Source organism: Sycon ciliatum, chromosome 1 (genome assembly GCF_964019385.1).
Source record: "Sycon ciliatum chromosome 1, ocSycCili1.1, whole genome shotgun sequence".
NCBI lineage: Eukaryota > Metazoa > Porifera > Calcarea > Leucosolenida > Sycettidae > Sycon > Sycon ciliatum.
In genome coordinates this window covers 55417055-55437353 of record NC_088643.1, presented here as the reverse complement: position 1 = coordinate 55437353, position 20299 = coordinate 55417055, and the positions used below count along the sequence as shown (strand labels likewise).

The following is a 20299-nucleotide window of genomic DNA, read 5'->3' as shown; positions in this document are numbered from 1 at the left end:
AAAGTGTCATAGAAAGTCTTGCTGCTTCTGCTGCTTCTGCCTCTGCTGCTGCTGTTTCTGCTGCTGCTGCTGTTGCTGCTGCTGCTCCTGTGGTGTTGATACTATCATTTCATGTGTGAGTACTCTTCTCCGAGACCACTGTGAGTTGCAGTGACGTGACTGGTATGGTGATGTTTGCGCAATTGTGTGTGCACATGTGCATGCACTCAGGTACATGTACATGTCACTGTTGTGAAATATCGACTTGCCTTATGTTGTCTTGCCGCTGGGCGGAACAGGCCGCGAGTGAAGGTCCTGCAAGCCCTGGTGATTCGTTTACCGAGTTCACCTTAGACATGGTCCGGCAACTGATGCTGGAAGAGGAAACGCGTTCCAGACATCAGGTAAGATCACTTAGGTACACCCTTACCTTACTCTCGTCTACCGAGGTGCTTCTGATCATGATATTTTTAAGAAAGGCTCTACTCACTGATCTGTGTCTGCGTTGTCAGTTTGATAACGCCATGCTGTTGTCACATCCTCTTTTACTGTGTCTACTGTGTAGGAAGAAATAGTCCTCAGCAAAAAATCTTCTTAGAAAACGCTTTGGGAATCTTCGTTTTGGTCGATGCGTAATTATCTTGTTTTGCCACTGTTTGACAGGCCGCTTTGCTCGGTCTGCGTGAGAAAGCGATTCGGGAGAAAGCCAGAGCCGAGATGAGCCTTCTGAAGCAGCGAATACGGTAAGCATGGCCAGTGCCAGTGCCGTGTGTAGTCTGTAGACTCTGTACTGTGGATGTCTGTGTGAACACTCTCTAGTAGCCGTGGCTGAGGGCACGCATGGCTGTACGGATATTTGCCCATTGCTTGATCTCAGAGTCATAGAGGAATCGAGAGAGGCTGAAAAGCGGCCAGTGTAGTGAGTGTACGTGTACTGTGTGTGTGTATCAACTCTGCAGCCAGTGTAGTGAGTGTACGTGTACTGTGTGTATCAACTCTGCGGCCTCCCTTTGTAGGTACTATCAGAAGAAAGGTGACGATGACAAGATGCCACAACTGTGCAAGCGTCAGGAAGGCTTGAAGAGACGCGTGCAAGCTGAAACGGCAAGATGATAAGATTTATTCTCTGCTGAGGGGCAAGGTTTCGCACTCATGCTGGATGCTTATGGTTGTGTTGCGTTGCCTGCAATTCAACACTTGCCTATGCGGTTGGTTCGGATATACTCGATTTCAGTAGGCGATCTTGTCTTGAAAGAAGCTGGCTGCTCCTAACGTCAGAGTTCGATCTTCCTGCTGATTGACTGACACTTCACTGACTCACGACCGCCATCTGGAGCACAAGACGCTTGTCAAACCTTACACTCGGTAAATCCACAAAGAAATCACCACTCCCGTGGCATGCTTTTTTGTGTGCTCTGGACGGCAGTTGGCAGTCAGTCAAGTGTCAGTCCGTCAGCATTCAACGTTAGGAGCAGCCACCTTTTTTCTAATATTACCGCCGAAGTCGCAACATCTCAGTTCAACCTGGTCTTGCTATCTTTTTCTTTGGACTCCAGGCTGAACTCAAGCGTCTGCAGTCAGCCAACGAAGCAGCACGCCAGGACCGACAGAGGCTGCTGCAGCAACAGCAGGACATTGCTCGCCTGCGCGAAGAGACCAAAGCTTTCAAACAGCGTCTGAACAAGTACCGCTCTCGGCCTAGGGCACAGTCATCACGCAACAAGAGTCCAGTCCGTAGTCCACTTCGTGCTAGGTCTCCGCGGACTACTGAGCACTCCCAGTCATTATCTTCCACCAGGACATCGGTTGTCAATGAGCTCAGTTCGGTGATAATTCCTGAGAGCCTTGCTGCAAGCTCGACTGGAGCTTCTAAACTGGAGGACCAACAATCCAGAGTAAGAGTGCAACCTGTACTATATTTTGACTCAGATACACTCGTACTCTAATGTTTGCCGTTGAGATTGGGAGCTCAAGTTGCTGTGTGATTATCGGAAGCAATCCGGAACTATTTTGTGACATTGTGGTTCAAGAATACGGAGGTGTGCTTTAGCAGCACTCCTGCCAAGGGACCTATGTGTAAGGACACATTTCTGTTTTGGTATGCTGTGTGCAACGAAAGTCCATTGCTCTGAGCTGATTGTTTTTGTTGCTCTTTCGCAGGTTTCATCTCGCCACGATACATCCATATCGAGTGCTGAATCAACTCCCACGTCATCGGTGAGCGAACGTCTGATGGCTGGCGATGAATCGAGCACTGGAACAGTAACTCCCTTGCCGCTCCGGTCAAGATCAGTGACTGGAAGCTCGCGTGTGTCCAGTGCCCTGTCCCCGTCATCACGGTCCGCCTTGTCATCATCGGCCAGTGTGCTCGATGAGCTAGGGCGTACTGGATCGACTTCGACTGGTTCTGCTACGCCATTAGCTGAAGATCTTCAGTCCTCCATGGTGACTCACGACAGCATTTCCCGAGTATCTGGTGACTCTGTCACTGACTCGGTAGCTGACATGCATGCTGCGAGCGAAACCCTTCACAGGTCTGATCTTGAGCACACTGGCATGTATGAGAGCAGCCAAACTTACTCCAGCACCAGCAACGTACAGAGCGGCAGCAGCACCAGCAATGTACAGAGCGGCAGCAGCAAGCCTAGTCCAGCGGATGGCCATGATGAGTCGAAAGTGTCTATCCTGGATAGCACGGCGGATGATTCCTTGGTGAAAAAGCTTGCCACTCTGAAAGAACGAAGTGATGAAAGGTAGGCCTAGACTTCACGCTGTATTTTTATGCCTGTACCACGAACACAGCCGTATTTGGAGCTGTAAACATTCGAAAACTGCATGGTCTTTTCATCAAAGTGTATTAGCTATTTCTGCGAAATTGTCAGTGCTAGTGTTTTAAAGCACTCTTAGACTGTCTTAGTGCATAAACTAACATCTGCACAAATCCCTTGTGTATCTGGACCGTATCTTGTAGGCTCACATCGTTAGCACACAGGCACTTGCTTGTATACACTGGTGCTGTCAACTGGTTCAGATGACCATTGCTTAAGCTGCATACCGGTATTGTCCTGAAACACATTCGCATTCCACATCCAACTGCTGACATTCTTTCTGATTCATCTTCTCTACTCCTGTTGCAGAGCCCTGAAACGCCGTGAGCAGCGACTTGCCGCTCAGCAAGCTGAAGTTGCCAAGCTGCTCAGCCAGCAGGAACGCATACTGGCTCGCTCCCATCATCTTGATGAGGAGAGGGCCAAGCTGCACACTGCAATGGACCAGACACTCAGGCGCCAAACGGCAGCTCCGGCCAGTGGACCACCTCCATCTTCTAAAGCCAAGAAAGGCAGTCCACGTGTTGCAAGGTCAGGCATCGCAGCGCCAGCAGCTGAGCACCATCATCAAACTAGCTCTACCCTGACTGAATCCACCACCTCCACCGCCACACCTAGCTCACACCATGTCACTGCCTCATCCAGGGAATCAACCGCTGCGGATGAGTCTTTCTTGGACGAGCTGCGGAGTGCCTCTGCATCCGTCGCTGATTTGGCTGCCTCCAGTCCATCGCCATCATCGTCAGCTTTCGGTGCATTGACTGTTGATTCCGTCAGTACTGCAGCAGCAGAGGACAGTGTCTCCTTGCAATGCTCTTCAGCCACTGCAAGCATGGGGACGGAAAGTCAGATTAGTGGGAGCATGTCTGCATCAGCGGATTTACCATCCTCGCATAGGGTAGCCTCGTCAGACATTCACCCACCGCCGTTCCACTCAACACTCAGTGACATCTCCGAACAGGCGAGCAAACAAAGTGAATCATCTGCAGTGGACATCAGCAGCTCGGACAGCTTCTATGGTGAGTTACGAGTTGCATGCTGCCCCCCCCCCCCCCTCCCCCCTCCCCCAGCTACCTTTGCTCTGTGTTGCTCGGGTACAGGGCTTTAAAAATAGTGTACAGTGTTTCCTCCCTCCCTCCATCCTCCTCCTACTACTACTACTACTTCCTCCGTATACAAAAACTTCGTGACTTTTTTTAACGGTGTTTTTGAGCAAGAACCTGCTCAACGAACGGCGCCAAAGGCTGTCATCGACAACCCACGTTCATGTCGAGGTTAGTTTGGTTGATCCCGAACAGATTCTCCACGGACGCCGTGCGTGTGAGGACGTTGCCGACAGAAACTCAAGAGTCAAATGAAAAAAAACTAACACTTACTTGCTCGAAACTGACACAGTGACGAAGTTTAGCTCGTGGCTGGAACACGGAGTCACGCGGCACTCGCTACCCTGAAACTGGCCAGGCTCGTACTTGCGGTGCGCGCCCCCATAGATCTACGTAGCGTGAGAACATAGATTTGTTTCGCTCGCACAGCAAGATGAAACATTTCAGTCGTCGTGCAACCAGCGCAGACTCAGGATCAGAATGTTGATGGCCTGGCTTTCTTCGCCTCTCTCCAGTCAGACGTCTCCTTCGTCGCCAAGGGGAATCGCAGGGACCTCCTCGAAGCCATTGTAGAATGCTTGGGAGGATTATCCTGGCGAGAAAATGCGACGCGTGTGGATGTGCTTGTACGACTCGTTTCACGGCATAATGGAGGTCGCGGGTTGGACCGACTGAATATAGTCGACACCGATTCGTACACAGCTCTAGAGATGAAGAGGACGTAGCCAAAGTCCAGCGTCGGATCATCACTGCAGGTGACAAGAATCTGAACGAAATGCGAGCGGAAGTAGCGACTGTTGGCGATGTGGAGTCAGCGTCGTCAGGTGACAATGACATGAGCGACGAAGACTCTGAAAAAACTCATTCGTCTGAGTTGCTTTTTTCTTTGTAAATAGCTTCAGGGATCGATTTACTTTGATTTTTTTGCATAGCAGTCACTGCTACACAGTTTTACAATTGACTAGCAACTCCCAGTATTGATAAGCAGTTTTCCTTCATCGAAAGTTTTCATGTATATCTGTACAATAGCAGAATTTTGTACAGAAGAGGACAATAGCTGCAGTTGCTATTTGCTTTTCCAAACGAACGGTTGACCTGAATATTTTACGTTAGGGTTTTCGCTTGGGCTTGTTACATGTTCAGCGTCCATCCGACTTCTTCACAACACAATGTCCTTCGACAGAGCAGTTCCACTGATTCCTTCCACAAAGAAAGCTCAGGAAAGCGCTCAAACGATCGTGACACTTCGTTCAAAGCGCACAGAATTTTCGCTTTTCTCCTTTTCTTCATCGAAACGAATCGACACTCCTGGTGAGTCCTGTTTCTTTTCCCCGCTCCTGGACAGTGATCAGATTCACTGACATGTTGGCTACATGAGACTAAGAACCATCTATTTCAACTGTGCCTTGTCGAACAGAAACAAACTGAATTGAGCTGGACAGTGAAAGAAGAAAGGAGAACTTCAGGGAAAGTCGCCGCCGTGTGCAAAACTTCAAAAGACTGCAGCCTGTGCAGTCTTGTACGACCGGTCGACCAGTGCTATAGCAGTGGCTAGTGCAGTGTCCAAAATCAAACAGAGTGCGATCCGCGACCCGCGCGGCCTGAGCAGGACAGGCCAGTTGGTTGGAGTAGTAAAATACTACTCTCTAGTCAGCAGTGTGTACAACAGTTGCATGCAAACTGCACACAAACAGTACAGAATGGTCTTTGTACATACCGGTACGCATGGCCAGTGCATCGCAGTTTTGGGCGATAAAAAACGAAAAGCGAATCGCAGCCTGTGAATTTTGATTAGCAAACTGCGATGCGAACCCGGATAAATTGATCCCTGTAGCTTGTAAACAGGCTAGACAATGCCACGAGTATTATTCTGAGTCAAACGGAACAATTCCAGAGCTGTGCGCAGCTTTAAAAAAAAAGTCACGAAGTTTTTGTATACGGAGGAAGTACTTCTACTCTTCCCTGATTGGACCTGACCTGTAATAGAATGTTGCTATCCTACAGTAGGAGACGGTAGGAGATGGGCACTCTCATCCGATGTACATGCACGTGTATGTGTACTCTGTTTCGGCCATCGCCCATGTTCAGAATCCGAGCAGAGTGATGTAGAGGCAAGGATCACGGCGCTTCGCAAACAGCTGCACATGCGTCGTCAGGAAGCCCGGAACCTGGAGCGGCAGAGACGAGAGCAGCGGCGACAGCAGCTGCGTCAAAAAGAACTACAGCTCAAGACCAAGCTAGAGGTTGGTTGTTTGGTTTTTTTCGATCTTTTTTCGACGAAAATGGAAATTGGTGATTTCAGGAACAATACCCATTGCAGAACAGTACAAATTGGCATGTACATGACTACTGTCTCATGTTTCAGTTATCTGGGTAAGGTGAGATATGCGGCTCAAACCAGTCGTCGCCAAGTCAAAGTACACCGCAACTCTGTCTGGATGGCTCACTATTGGTTGCAGCTCTGGACGAGTGATGGGTGGCGGGACCTCTTCCGTGTCCAAGTTGCAAGATACCAGTGTGCAAGCAGAGCTGTAGGACACCCCTTCGCGAATTTCAGAGGACGACCGCTGACCAGACCTCTTAGAACGTGAAAGTCGCCTCCTAAAAGCTTGCCAGACGTAGTTGCTGCTCTCTCACGCCGCCTTTTCAGGGCGGAATCTTTGCATCTTGTCCTCACTTCCAGCGAAGAGCTCGGTGATAGTCCCATTTCAGCAATGACCTATGAGCACAAACCATTGAAAATTCCATGTGCCTACCTATAGTGGGACCACTTCACCAATGAATTAGAATGTCCCTCTCACACTCAATAGAGTCTATACACTATACTATGCAAATTAGAATCTCTCCCATTACACCACTGATTCATTGTGAACTGCGAGTGCTTGAATTGATTGAAAGTTGCATGAAACGTTTGCCGGGCATTCTTACCTCGGGGAGGTGCTGTTGACCTTCAGTCTTTTGTAGTATAGCAGCTGCAGTTTCTTAAGTCCTGAGACTTGCTCCCACCATAGTGCCGACGCGTGGGTGCCTTCCTGGTTACGGTGTTATTGAGGGCTTGATTAGCTTGAGTACTGCCCAGGGAAGCTAACTTTTCTGTGCAGCCAGGCCATCTATGAGCTCACTCACCAGTGCACGACAGTTGCCGCACAAGTCAGGTCCGTGCCATGAGAGTTGTGCACTTGAATTCACTGGTCTCTGTACTGCATGACAGAAGCACCCAGTCACTGCCGCTGAAACTGTCACTGGTTGTTCTTTTGCCCATGTGTGCATCTGTGTGTCTCTTTGTGTGTGTGTGTGTGTGTGTGTGTGTGTGTGTGTGTGTGTATGCGCGTGTGCGTGTGTGTGCGTGTGTATGTGGGTGGGTGTTTCTTGCAATGCACAGGATCTCGAGGCCACTATCGAGAGTCGCCGTGCCGAGTTAGCTCGTCCTGTGTCTCTTTCATCCTATCCGTCTTCATCCTCCCTGTCCATAGATGAGAGCCCTGTACAGGCTAAACCAGACAGTGCCCCCTCGAATGTACACCAGCAGCAGCAGCAGCAGCAACAACAGTCTCGTGATGCCATCAGATCACAGCTGGACACTGTAGTGGTTTCTGCCTCCGCCAAGAAGTCTCCATTGTCCTCCGTGTCCTCTCCACTCGACGCACCTCCCGTAAGACCATCTTCATCTGTGTCCTCTGCCATGTCTGAAACCATCTCTCTGCAGGACAAACTCGTCTCTGCAGGTGACTTGACCTCTGAGCACTCGCTGAGCAGCTTGAAAACAGCATCTGCAACAGAATCGAGCGGCAGTACACTGACCTCTGTAGCATCTGAGCGGCAGGGCGTAGCTACTTCGACCTACGACAACACGTTTGTTGATGACTATACTCCCATATCGTCAGCCATTGCTGGCGCCAGTGCAACAGCTGTTGACGATGAGCAGTTTGATCATCAAGCAGGCGGTAGTGTCACTGCTAGTGATGCTGAAGTGTGCAGCAGTGGCAGTGAAGAAGCAAGTGCGCACAGCTTTGCCAGCACGGGCTCTGCTAGTCGACTGGCTGCAGCTATAGGACGTCCCAAATCATCGTCGACTTTGATTGGTGATGAAGACGTGCATACAGCATGCAGCAGCAGCAGCAGCTCTGTCTCACTCAGACACCAAGCGTCTAGATCAGAACAAGCATTTACTTCTTCTACAGCCAGTGATAAGTCCAGGACTGCCACACGCCATGACAGCAGCAGTAGCAGGAGCATTACCGAAAGCTTGCCGTCTCAACAGTCAACGCACGACCGCTCGATTGGGTCCATCTCGTCAACATCTCACTCGAGCCATTCATCTCGTTCCGGTTCTCTCTCTGATGATGCTGGTCTGCATTCCCATCATAGCAGTCAAATGCAGCGATCTGACCAATCTTCCAGCCACTCTTTCAGCAGTACGACTAGACAAGACTCGTCAGCGTCAATCAACACCGCTGCATCTGAAGTAACGTCTCCGTCAGAGTCCCTGGTGTCGTCGCGGCCACCGTCCGCATCTAGTGCTGCTCACTCTAGCAGAGGTGATATCCAGGATGACCACACGGCACATTCCAGCTCCAGTCGTACCGATGGTGATGTGTCGCCTGGCCAGTCACAGCTGGTAGCTGATGCTCAGTTAGCTTCAGCTTTTGATGAACTCCGTTACCCTCGTGATGTGCTGGGTACTCATGACAACCTACGGCAAGAGCAGGAAGAACATATTGAGTATGATATCGACAGTGTGCGATCACAGTTGTCTGAACATGGCACTGTGGAGGCTACTCAGTCAGCCATTAGCGTGAGCAATGAGCAACTGTCCAGAGAAGAGGTGGCTGGCCAGTTTCCAGAATCGATTCCGGATGCCGTTATCCCGCGTGATGATTTGTCTGTGTCTTCACACGATATTGTCAGTGCGAGCAGTTCAGAGGACACTGCTCCGAAAAGCAGCCACCGAGTGGCTTCACCAACAGTACTTGATGTGCCTAGCCAGCAGGTGCATCATAATGAACTTGCTAACACTGCTGACGGCTCGTCGGAACTGGCACTACTGCCCCATCAGGCGGGGACAGTAGAGCTCAAAACCCAGACGGGCAGTCCAGCCGCAAGTCCCCTAGCCTCTCCGAACGAGTACAGGGCTCTTTCTCCACCACCACAGCGACCCCAGGCACCAGTGTCCGGATTCTTGCAGTCACAGGAGCCTGCGGATGATCTCTTGCTTAGTCCCACCGTGCCAACAGCTGTTACAAGCGTGCAGCAGGCACTTGCCTCGCCATCAGCAGCACAGGTTGACTCACTCATAGCCGAGCTCTCCGACCTGCTACTCGCCGATGCCGTGGCTTCAGTGGGTGTTATTGCAAGCCAGCACGGCACGCCTTTGTCCCCACTCTCGCCGCACGTCACTCCCACCCACGCCGCCATGTTCGATGAGCTGCTGTCATCTCGCCTTGAGCCTTTGGGCAGTGCTGCTGCGTCTAGCAGGTCTGTCGTCGACGGCCATGGTCAAGAGCAGCAGCAGCGTAGCCAGCAGCAGCAGTCAGTCAACATGGCAGTCAACGTGGCGGAACTGCGAAGACAGCAGCAGGTCAACGCTATAGCCGAGTCTTTGCTTGCAGACCTGATGGGCACGGCCATGTCTGATGCGCAGGTCGTACGCAGTGGTGGCGTACACGTAGTTGATGTGAGGGACAGTATACAGCCAGTGCATGCCTCGTTGTCAACTGCTGGTAACAGTGCAGGTCCCCACACAGCCAATACTTCAGCATCACCAACCGCCAATGACGATAGGCCTACTAGTGTTGCATCAGCGGCATCAACAGTTGTGATCAAGTCACCAGCACAACATCAGCACAAGCAACAGGCAGCACCAACGTCTCCAGTATCGCCACAGTCTCCTCCTTCGCCATCTAACACTGGCCACGAGAAATGCTTATCACCATTGCCTCTTACAAGCCCATGTGTATCGCCCACGCTGTCACTGCGTTCACCTTCTCCATCACCGCCGCGCGAGTCCCTGGTCTGGGATGCTTTTCCAACTGCTGCTGCTGCTGCCTCGAGCAAGAAATCTCCAGCCGCAGGCACTGGTGAGCCTGCTGTGGTTCATCATCTCAACTTTGCCAATGATGCTGGTCTAGAAGCAGGTCAAGAGGAACTGGCTGTTTTTTCCGCTGGTGTTTGTGCCAATTCGAAGCCTCTCTGTCAAAGTGCAGCTCAGTTCATTGTTGCTCGGGACCGTGCTGAATTTGAAGACTGGATTGTCTCTGGAGCCGCCTCTTTCTCCGGCAGCAGCAGCAGCGGCGGCAACGGCGGTGCAGCTACACCAGAGTCCAGGTATTTCCAAGAGCTAGTCTTCTCCATGGTGCAAAGCACGTGGAATGAAGTCAAGCAGCGCCCGCACACATTGCACACAGGGCGGTCTTCCGGCCACGAGCCATGGAATCGGCCGTGTCAGTTTGTCAGCCGTCGCCTGGGATCATATCGACTTCCGCCCAGACCCGGCAACAGTCCATCACAATGCTGTGACATCATTGCAAGACACTGCAATGACGTGCTTATGTCCAAGGTATGTTAATCTAAGGAATACACTGGAAATTACTCGTACATGCCGTGTACTGTAGTACAGTTACGCTTGGTGGAATCCCACCTAAAGTGCAAAGCTGGCACCCTGGACCAGTTCCGATTACATCATTTTATTTGTACATGTGTACATCCAGCCGCATTCGTACCACTTGCAGGGCACCAAGGGCCGTGCAAGTCGAGGGCGCCAAATATGCACTTTGGGTCGGATTTCACCGAGCGCAACTGTACATAACCTGCATAGTGTGTCCTGTCGGGTAGAGTCACGTATGCGTGGTGTGTCTTGTCGGGTAGAGTCACATATGCGTGGTGTGTCTTGTCGGGTAGAGTCACGTATGAGTAGAAGCCTTGATAGTCACTGTGACTGACGTCTTGAAATGCTATGTGCAAGTGTTGCTGCTATACAGTAGGTGAGACCGCACACTCAGAGGCTGAGCGGAGTCAACACGCTAGTCTGTCTAGCTCTTGGTATTACACATTAAAAGCATCTACAGTAAAACCTGGTGTAAGTGACCTCTGGGTTTAGCGACCACCTGCTCTTAACCACCGTTTTTCCACGCACGGACAGTTCTACACAGACAGTTCTACACAGACACTGTAGGACCTGGTTCTAAAGACCACCTGGCTTTAACGACCGCTTTTGCTTGCACCGTGGGGTGGTCGCTTGAGCCAGGTGTTACTGTACCACTCGACTCCTGATAAGTATAGTGAACTCCAGTGTGCATTGAGAATAAGTATAGTGAACTCCAGTGTGCATTGAGAGTAAGTATAGTGAACTCCAGTGTGCATTGAGAGTAAGTATAGTGAACTCCAGTGTGCATTGAGAATAAGTATAGTGAACTCCAGTGTGCATTGAGAGTAAGTATAGTGAACTCCAGTGTGCATTGAGAATAAGTTCTTTATAACTGAAAGTAGTTATCATGTTGCATACAGTAGCACCCATAAGCGGCTCCACTGACTCGCCTCCACGGCATCATTCGCATAACCTCTACATTGGGGTAAGACTGAGGTTGACCTGGCTGGCTGTAAACCTGGATTGAAACTCGCTAAAGTTCTAGTCTGGATAAGTGAGATTCTGGACTGCCAAGGTTCGGTGAAGTGAGTTTCAAGTGTACATGCATCATATTTTCCCGAGTATACCGGGCCACACTTTAAACACCCGCAGTAATCTACCCCAACAAGTCGGTGCTGTGGCTTCTACTACCATGGTCAAATTAACAGTTATAAATAGTGTAGATGTTTTGTATTTTGTGACAAAAACATCTGGGTGCGGCTTATACTCCGGAAAGTAGGGTACGCTGCTTTCTTGCTCATGGCGATGTGGGAGGAAACATTTTGATGGTGAATAATTATGTTGCTGTGTGGGTGGTTGACATGTGCGGTCTCTTTCCTGCATTGTCATTGTCCTGTTGTCAAACAGGTCAAACAGGTGCAGGGCTCTGGCGGTCGCCGCCGTGTTTCACTGTGGCGTCAATCACCGATGGTGTACCACGCAGCCAGCAGTGTCGAGGCTCTGGCGGCTGCCGAGATGATGGAAGAAGAGCACCAGTGGACCGACTACAGTTGCGACGAGGCCGCGGTCAAGTGCTCTTTGGCCGACGGCGTTCTGGACTCGCTGTGCCAAGAAACCGCCTCGCTACTGCAGCAGCTCAGTTCTACTCGTGTCCGCTGATGTACACTTACCATCGCTACCAGTACATGTACTACTAGTAGTTGCGATCGGCATTCAGTCTTGATCAATAGCACTGCACTGTTGGCTGCAGTGGTGTGCTTTGTGGGCGGACACGTACAGCCTTTCCCACACGACATCCGAAGACATGTACGTGACATAGTAATCATATGGAGGGATCATGGAGCTGAAGATGTGCTGTGCTTTCGCAAGGGCGTAAGTCGGCGTTCAAGAAACTATGGTAGCTTTAACTTCCGGTATGTACATGTAGTTGTCCATAGACGGTGGCGTCACTGAGCAGCTCCGTGTTTGGCAATCAAGTAGTATTTTCACGCGCACTCTTGATTCTCACACTCCAGTCTTGACCAACACCCCTACGGTCTTATTGTTGCAACCCTTTCCTTCTGGCCTGCTGCGTGTGTGTTTTGCCTCGCTTTCTTCCCGTATCATATAAATTATGTATGTAATAACTTGAAGCATGGATTTCAGCATGCAGTGTATCTGTACTAAGGATAACTTCTAAAGCAACAGAAGATTTAGACCTCTGCATCCCTTCCTTGCAAGTCACACACTACAAATCATATCAACAATCATGGGCCTTTTTTTAAGTTTTTTTTATCTGTTTAGTGTTTGCGCTGTGCGCTTGCCATCTGTAGTTTTGCTTTTTGGTATTTTGTGCGGGCTCTTCTTATCTCCTGGGTAGACTTGTCGATATCTTGCTATGTCGCTGTGTGATAGCCACAAAGTGGTATTATATGAGTAGCCTGACATGTTAGAGCATTGCTGCTGTCGTATTAGACACTCACATTGTCGCTGATCTACACATTGATATTTGTTTGATATTATATTTATTTGTACCTATGCAGCACTGCACAGTTTGTACGAGGACTTGGAGATTATGCAGTGCATGTCTACAGCTTATTTGAATGCGTGCCTACTGCGCGGTACTAGTCCCTTGTATAGTACGCGAGTTGTAGTGCGGGTTAGCATACAGGTGTGAACGCTACGCACTTTTCCTACTTTTCTGCATTCTGTACATGTACTTGCTTTCATGCACGTGTCGCTGGCATACGCGATACGGGCCGCGCGGGTTTGTGTATTGTCTTTGTGGTACACTCTCACAACACCAACACACAGAAGTCTCTGCTGAGAGCACGGTGGCTCGGCAATGGCCTTTATTTAGAATTTTTTCCTTTTTTTTCTTTTTTCTTTTTTTTCTTTTTTTTCTTTCCTATAATTATTTGTACATTTACAAAAATATATCAACGATCGACACAGCAGTCAATCAAAAATGCTGATAATTACACAGCACACAACACGCCAACAACGGCATAACGATAGGGAAATGTAAAAGCGCACACCTCAGAAACGCAAGAGAACACCCTTGCACATCATCTTCACACCGGCACACCACACAGGTCATCATCCAGCTTCAGTTAACACAATGCCTTGATGACCCCTGAAAATCCCAACCCTTCAATTCAATCTTGCAATTCAATCTTGCATTCTGCCCCATGCCAATTCATCCCCTGTCAATAACCTCTGAAGCTGAATGTAACCATACAACAGCCCACGACGCGCACACCACCCCTAAAGTTTTTCTAAAAGACCAACAAAGAAAAACACCGCAGTCGTAACTGTCCTAGGCAAAAACACACACATCAACACAATGTCTATAAACACCCTTCAGTCCGGGGTGGGAGGGCGGGAACAAACTAAACGGAAGAAAGGCCACTGCGAAGTGACGGAAATGCGGTCAAGGACCGCATCTTGTCGGTACCACATTCTGTGGAATGAAATCCAAAATCGGAGCGATTTTGCAGCGTCTTAGCGCAAATTGTTTCGAGTTATCCACAAAGACACAAGCTTTCCAACTCTCTTCGGCCGTTGGAAAGCGTACCGGTTTTGAACCATGTGGTTCTTCTTTTCAGTTTAGTTGTTCTTTGGTTGCTCCGCGAGTTGTTGCTTTGGTTGGTTTTCGCTATACTGCAGCTTCTTCTGCCTCTCGTGCTGGAGAAGGAGGTCAGCGATGGGCTTCTTTGCGTACGAGGCGGCGTCAGGATGAAAGACTCGAATGTCAAGGAAAGTGTTCTGTGCCCTTGTCCAAAACCCACGTATGCGGACGTCAGATCGGGCATTATGTGCCGTGTTGGTGCTGGCAGCTCTGAAGACTTCGCCCTCCAGCGGCGCGAGCAATGGCTCCACAGACACGTCAGGGCACACCTCCGTGACTAAGTCCGCAATCATGTCTCGTACCTCATTATGTCTAATGGTAGGGAAGCCCCCGGTTGGGCAGCACATCGCATGAGCCGCGGTGAAATCCTGGCCACACACGCATTTCTCCGGGACATCCCTCAGAGGCCATCCCGTACCTCAGCGCAATGGCATCGCGGAAGTCGCACTTGGACAGACTGAAGCCGTGCTCACGCAGCGGAAGGGTGTGGAGCCAGCTCGATACACCCTTGGCCGAAAGGTGTTCCAACTGGCGGGCGGCAAGCAGAGTAAGTGTTTCCTTGGCGCTCATATACCGCTGTTCGTCATGTTTTAGCCGTTCCGCCAGAGCTGCTGACTTGGCTCGCTGGGCTGAATGAATTGCATCATGCTCTATCGATATCGAGGGCCTGGACCGGTCATTCTGGTCGAGTATCTCCAGCGTTTGATCTGATGTGATTTTCCTCGACGTCTCCAGAGCCCCATTAGCCATTTGAGACAGGGATGGCACAGCAAAGCCACCCAGGCGTGTGGGAAGCTGAAGAACAGCCCATTCGTTGTCCGAAAATGCCTCCCTGCCAGTTACCGCAGGTATCAATACCGTGCGCATCATGTCATCCATCTGAGAGAGGCAATCGGCTGGAAAAGGTACTGTTCTGAGGAGGTAGGTCCACCGGCCGCGAAGACCGTGTGTCAGGGCAGCATAGGCTGCATGCGGCTCCGTGCGCGCAACATCCGATAGTGCCTTTAGTTCCGCAATCCACTCGCCTACTCGCCGCCGCACATGCTCGGCAACACATCAGACTCGCCAATGTAGGAGCCTAGGGCTAGGTATTTCGTGGCGCCGGTCACGATACGTATGCCAGTACCAGCAAACATATTGTAGGCTTCCTCCTCCTGCTCGGGCTTCACGAGAAGAAGCGTTTTCTCCGGGTTGGTGTTGTATCCGTACAGCTTGCCTTGTTCCTCAACGCTGTCCCACCATCCACGGAGACGAGTCAACTGCCCACCCGCACCAGAATCATCTGCATACCACGTTTGCCGTACGGTAGGATGCACAACCTGCAGTGCCTGGACTAGAGGGAGCGTCGCTAAAGCGTAGAAGACCATGGACAACGGGTCACCTTGCGTAGTGCCCTCGTCGGACGAAATCTCACCACCACCTGCAACAAAGAGTCGAGCCGGGGTGTTATACGAATTTTTCAGTATTGTCGCAATAGGTGGACACAGGTATTGTACATTGTGCAAAGCTGCTTGTCTGTTCAAGCAGTTGAAGGCATTACGTACGTCTACCAAAAGAACAGCCTCGCAAGACTCATCATCATAAAGGCGTTGCATGGCATGAACAGCAGCTTCGATGCCCGCAGGAAGACCCGAGCATTTCTGTATGAAACCGCACGCTTCTTGAACATCTTGGTTAACAACTTTCAATATCGCTCTGGTAATGATGCGGCGCAGGACTTCCCCAACACCGATTGGGCGCACACCAGGCTTCTTGTCCAGAGCCACAAGTCGGCACGCGAGAAAGGGTACCAGGCCAGAGGGTGCAACGTTGGAACTCGCAAGGAGGTGCGCGAGTCCAGACAATGCACTGCACATATTTGTCGATGCGCCTTTAAATGAAGAGCACATCCTTCGCCAACAAGCCGAATCAAGACCAGACGGTCCAGCCGAGCCCTCGCAATGCAGCGCCGTGTCTCGCAATAGTGAGGACGTGAGCGAGTCGAATCGGATTGGGTGGACGTTCTCCCGGGCACCCTGCAAGAGTACCTCCGGGGAGGCAGCCTGCGCTGCAGGGTGCTTCTCTTTGGAATTCGTTAACTGCTTTTCGACGACTCTGGTGTGTATGGGTGCTGTCCCGACAGAATTCATGTGCTGCATCATAATTATGGTGTTATGGTGGAAAATCCCCATTTGATCCTGTACAAACTAGTGCAAGGAAACAATCATGTACATTACTACATATGTGTGATATGACACGCGAAAATTCGTGTGCTTTGGAATTCGTTAACTGCTTTTCGACGACTCTGGTGTGTATGGGTGCTGTCCCGACAGAATTCATGTGCTGCATCATAATTATGGTGTTATGGTGGAAAATTCGTGTGCACTATGCTCTGCAAGCTGTGTATCGAGCACTGTGACCGGTAGTCAAGGTTCTTCTATGTGTGATATGATGCGTCGACACCCAGTACTGTGCAGTCTGTGCAGTACGTGCAGTACCGGTACTATTACACTCGTACATGTATCTCTCTTCATCCGGGCACTGGGCCACTGGCCATAACTCGGAAATTCTGTTAGGACTACACTCACTGCAGTCTGCATGCAGGAGTTGCACTCTTGGGGATTATGTACTTTTGGTAGAACCAGAGAGTAGTAACATACCACTATACTACTCCCTGGTAGAACTCCTTGATCAGCATTATCAAGAGTAGATAAACAAGAGTGTGCAACTCGCGGATGGGTCACGGCTGTTTCGCGGCCACCACTTAACAATATGGCGGCCTTCGCCCAGGTTTACGGTGAAATTCAAAAATATTCTGAAAACTGAAAAAGATTTCAAGATCCTGTGGGATTCACGCGAAAACTGTGCTTTGTCAAGGTAACAAACACCGCGATCGGGGCAAGGATTCAAACTTTCGAAGTCGCACAACAAAAATTGTTCAGCTTCGACAACAACAAACAAGGAAAGAGAAGGAAGGAGAAGGTAGACAGCAGGTTTTTGCTGGACGACGTCTCTTCCTGTTGTCACTACAGAGCTCAACTAGGAGTCAGCAGTACCGTTGTTATTTTTCTTACCTGGATCAGGGCTGAAATGGCCAAGCTGCTGCGTCCAGGGCCTGAGGATCACTGCTCGAGCTCGGACGCCTTGCGTTTTCTTGATGCCGTGGCGGGACGAACAGCGTCATGTTGTGGCAATGTCCCGACGAGATGTTGCTGGCACATTGCTGTGAGGCGCTGCAGAGTCCCAGGAATAGCGTTATAATCGAAGCTCAGCCTGTTGAATCTGGCATGAATTGACTCGCTGCCCTGCTCGGCGAGTCGACCCTGACCGACTCCAAATTTCCTGGTGAACGGGACTGTGCGCTCCTCCAAGAGATGTAGTTTCGGAGTTATGTTGCCGAGCTGCCGGGTGATAATGGATTCTCTGCATTTCTGAAGAAACAGCTGGATGCAGTCAGCCAGCTTTGAGATGTCGGCCTCTGACATGCTGTTGCAATGGCTGAAACGGTGGCTGCAGTCGGCATATCCCGAAAACAATCCATGGTACCGCTGCTGCAAGATTTCTGCATCAGCAACGAGCTGCTGGCAACGAGTGGAAACCACCTCAACTGGAGCAGACATCAGTGCTCTTAGTACGGCAGGCTGCAGTGTGCGATGTACATGGTTGCCCACGAAGGCACCGCCATGGAAGGCTTGCCGATCAACATTGTGTGTTTCGAGCACAGACTCGAGACTTGACGCGCATGGTCCTGTGACTTTCTTGTTCTTTCTCATCTCGTCTAAGTCATGTACGAGTTTGCTGTGCTCAGCACTTGCAGCAGTGAAGGCGTCGCTGGCGTCTTTCCACAGTTGCTGTATTGCTGCAGCTACAGTGTCCATGTTGACGTTGGGAAAGCTGGTCGGTGCGTGTTGCTGCAAGAGCACTGCATATTGGAGCTGCTGCTGTAGTTCATCGCTCTTCGCCTGGGCATCTTCCATAGCTTGCCTGGCGGACCGAACTTTGTCGCTGAGAACTGTTAGCTCTTGAAACTGGAGCTGATCATCTGCACACGGCTAGAGAGTTGCTGCTGCCAGTTTCACATCCAGTTGTTTGGCTTCAGCTAGGTAGATGTCATACAGCCATGCGAAAATGCCGAGATCCAGATGAAAAGACGGAATAACAACGTTGCTGACGGGAATTGGCAAGATAACTGGGCGGATGGCATTGTTGTGGTGCTTGGCTTGCGAAAGATTTGCTCCAGAGGCGGTCACCGCCAAGTTTTAGCCGAATTTTGGACTCCGGAATGACATTTCCGTGCCAGGTCAGCCACCCATATGTGTCGTACAAGTCCAGATCATCAGATCATCACGATGTCAATGAGATTTGGCATGTACGCCATGCATGCCATCACTATGCTGCCGTCTTTCTTATTCATTGGCACTTCCCTTGCTGTGTATTGTGGAACCTGCTGCGCAATGAACGAACCTAGTCTTGTCCAGTTTCTTCTGTGCGCTGTATGTCGGTGTTGCGTGCGTGAAAACATTTCCTTCATCTACATCCATTTCACTAGTACTGTGTGCAGTCTGGGGTCCAGGAGAGTGTGATAGGGGTATTGCTGTTGTGGATGAATGTTGTGGGACTGTTGTGTGATCCATTTCTTTTTTTCTTTTTTGTACAGCAGAAAGCTTTGAAGCAAGTTGCTTCTGCTTTTTTGGTGGACGTCCACCCTTGTTTGGTGCAGTGTGGCATATGTCGCAGTATGTGCGGTGATGTGGCTTCCACACTTTGATCGCTCCACATCCATCCCCTACAAATGAGTCAAGGCAACCTTCTCTCAGACAACGATCCAGCACACGTTTGCATACATGACAAATGTGTGTAGGGTGGATCGCAGGGTCATCCTGAGAAATGTCGACCTCGTACACATCTTGAATGATCTGGCATAGTCCTTCACGTTGTATTTCGTGGACACAGCCATGTTGGCAAACTTTTTGCCACCAATACTGCAGCAGGTAGACAGCAATGCACTGTGTTCATCCATTTTACACACTACTACTAGCACGCGATACGGTAGAATCGATGGCCACGGAAATCGATCTAGTAGCACGGAAAGACAAACAAATTCAAAAAATCGGTAAATGAAGTCACCCAGGCACCAGGAAAACTGGCAAAGAAGACGAGAAAACTTTTACAAGAGAAGAAGGTAGCTGTGAAAAGGGCTGATAGAAGTGACGAAGGGCAAGTCGTCAAGGCAAAGGAAACGCACCTCTGAAGGAATCGTTCCTGGAAGAAGACGGCCAAGACGGGTATCAGATGAAAGAGGATCGCGAGAGGAAGTCATGAAGCGTGTTTGTACTATGAAACCCGGTCGATTGGAAGGGGAAAGTGGAGGTTTCCTCAAGAGAAAAAGAGTATTTTCAAGCAAATCAATGACAGATCGATGATGAGATTTTTGAATTTTCAAATTTTTGGACGCCATATTTTTTGGCCGAGTACATGACCATCGTGACAGCCGTGGGGTTGGCCCACGGCGGAATTTTTTGTTGACGTAATCTTTTCGACGACGCACGCGCTGCGAGCCTTTTGGAGAGTTTTCCCTCGTGCACTTGGCTGGGCTTTACACTACAAGGTCGGTGCCCAGCACGTGCTCTCACACTGCTCTGCGGCAAAGCCGCGTTTCTCTGAAAAAAGGTGACGTAAACAAAAAATTCCGCCGTGAAAAAAAAAAAATTCTGCAGATTGTGCAGGAGAGATCCGGAGTTGCACACTCTTGTTTATCTACTCTTGGCATTATGCTATCCACCGGCAACTTGTCTGCTACAACACTTTGTTCAACTTTGTTGTCATAGCAAACCTACAGAGTACATGGTTTTCATGACCTCTTTAAGACGAACATCAAGGGACCGATGATATTTGTTTGCAATAACGGGAGTTCTTCTTATCCGTATGTTATACCCAGTGAATACACAGTGATTTATCCAATGGAGTTACGAATATTAGTTCTTCTTAACAAACATTTGTCTTATCAGTGTTCTTTCTAACGAGGTTTCACTGTAATTGTCATTGAGCATTTGTGCTCGTTTGGATTTGCGAATTCAAATAAAGTATACAAACAAACAAATAATTGGTACACCATAGCTCAGTGGTTAGAGCATCGCTGGCTACAAACGAAGGTCCCTGGTTTGAGTCCTGGTGGTGACAGTCAATCTTTTTCTTCAGACTTTTCTCGTTTGCGTCT

At 49.9% G+C, this 20299-nt stretch overlaps 1 protein-coding gene across 3 annotated transcripts in view; it reads left to right on the top strand.

Annotated features, from left to right (window-relative positions):
- The window catches only part of LOC135804414 (serine-rich adhesin for platelets-like), a 38862-nt gene extending 25433 nt beyond the window's left edge, over positions 1-13429 (top strand). For all 3 annotated transcript variants that reach the window (XM_065318283.1, XM_065318282.1, XM_065318280.1), the window contains exons 23-31: positions 279-383; positions 643-722; positions 996-1083; positions 1536-1874; positions 2140-2732; positions 3117-3826; positions 5999-6153; positions 7293-10466; positions 11901-13429. In XM_065318283.1, the coding sequence (XP_065174355.1) occupies positions 279-383; positions 643-722; positions 996-1083; positions 1536-1874; positions 2140-2732; positions 3117-3826; positions 5999-6153; positions 7293-10466; positions 11901-12152 (5496 nt within the window). In that variant the 3' untranslated portion in view covers positions 12153-13429. The remainder of the gene's footprint in view (positions 1-278; positions 384-642; positions 723-995; positions 1084-1535; positions 1875-2139; positions 2733-3116; positions 3827-5998; positions 6154-7292; positions 10467-11900) is intronic.
- Positions 13430-20299: the final 6870 nt, after the last annotated feature.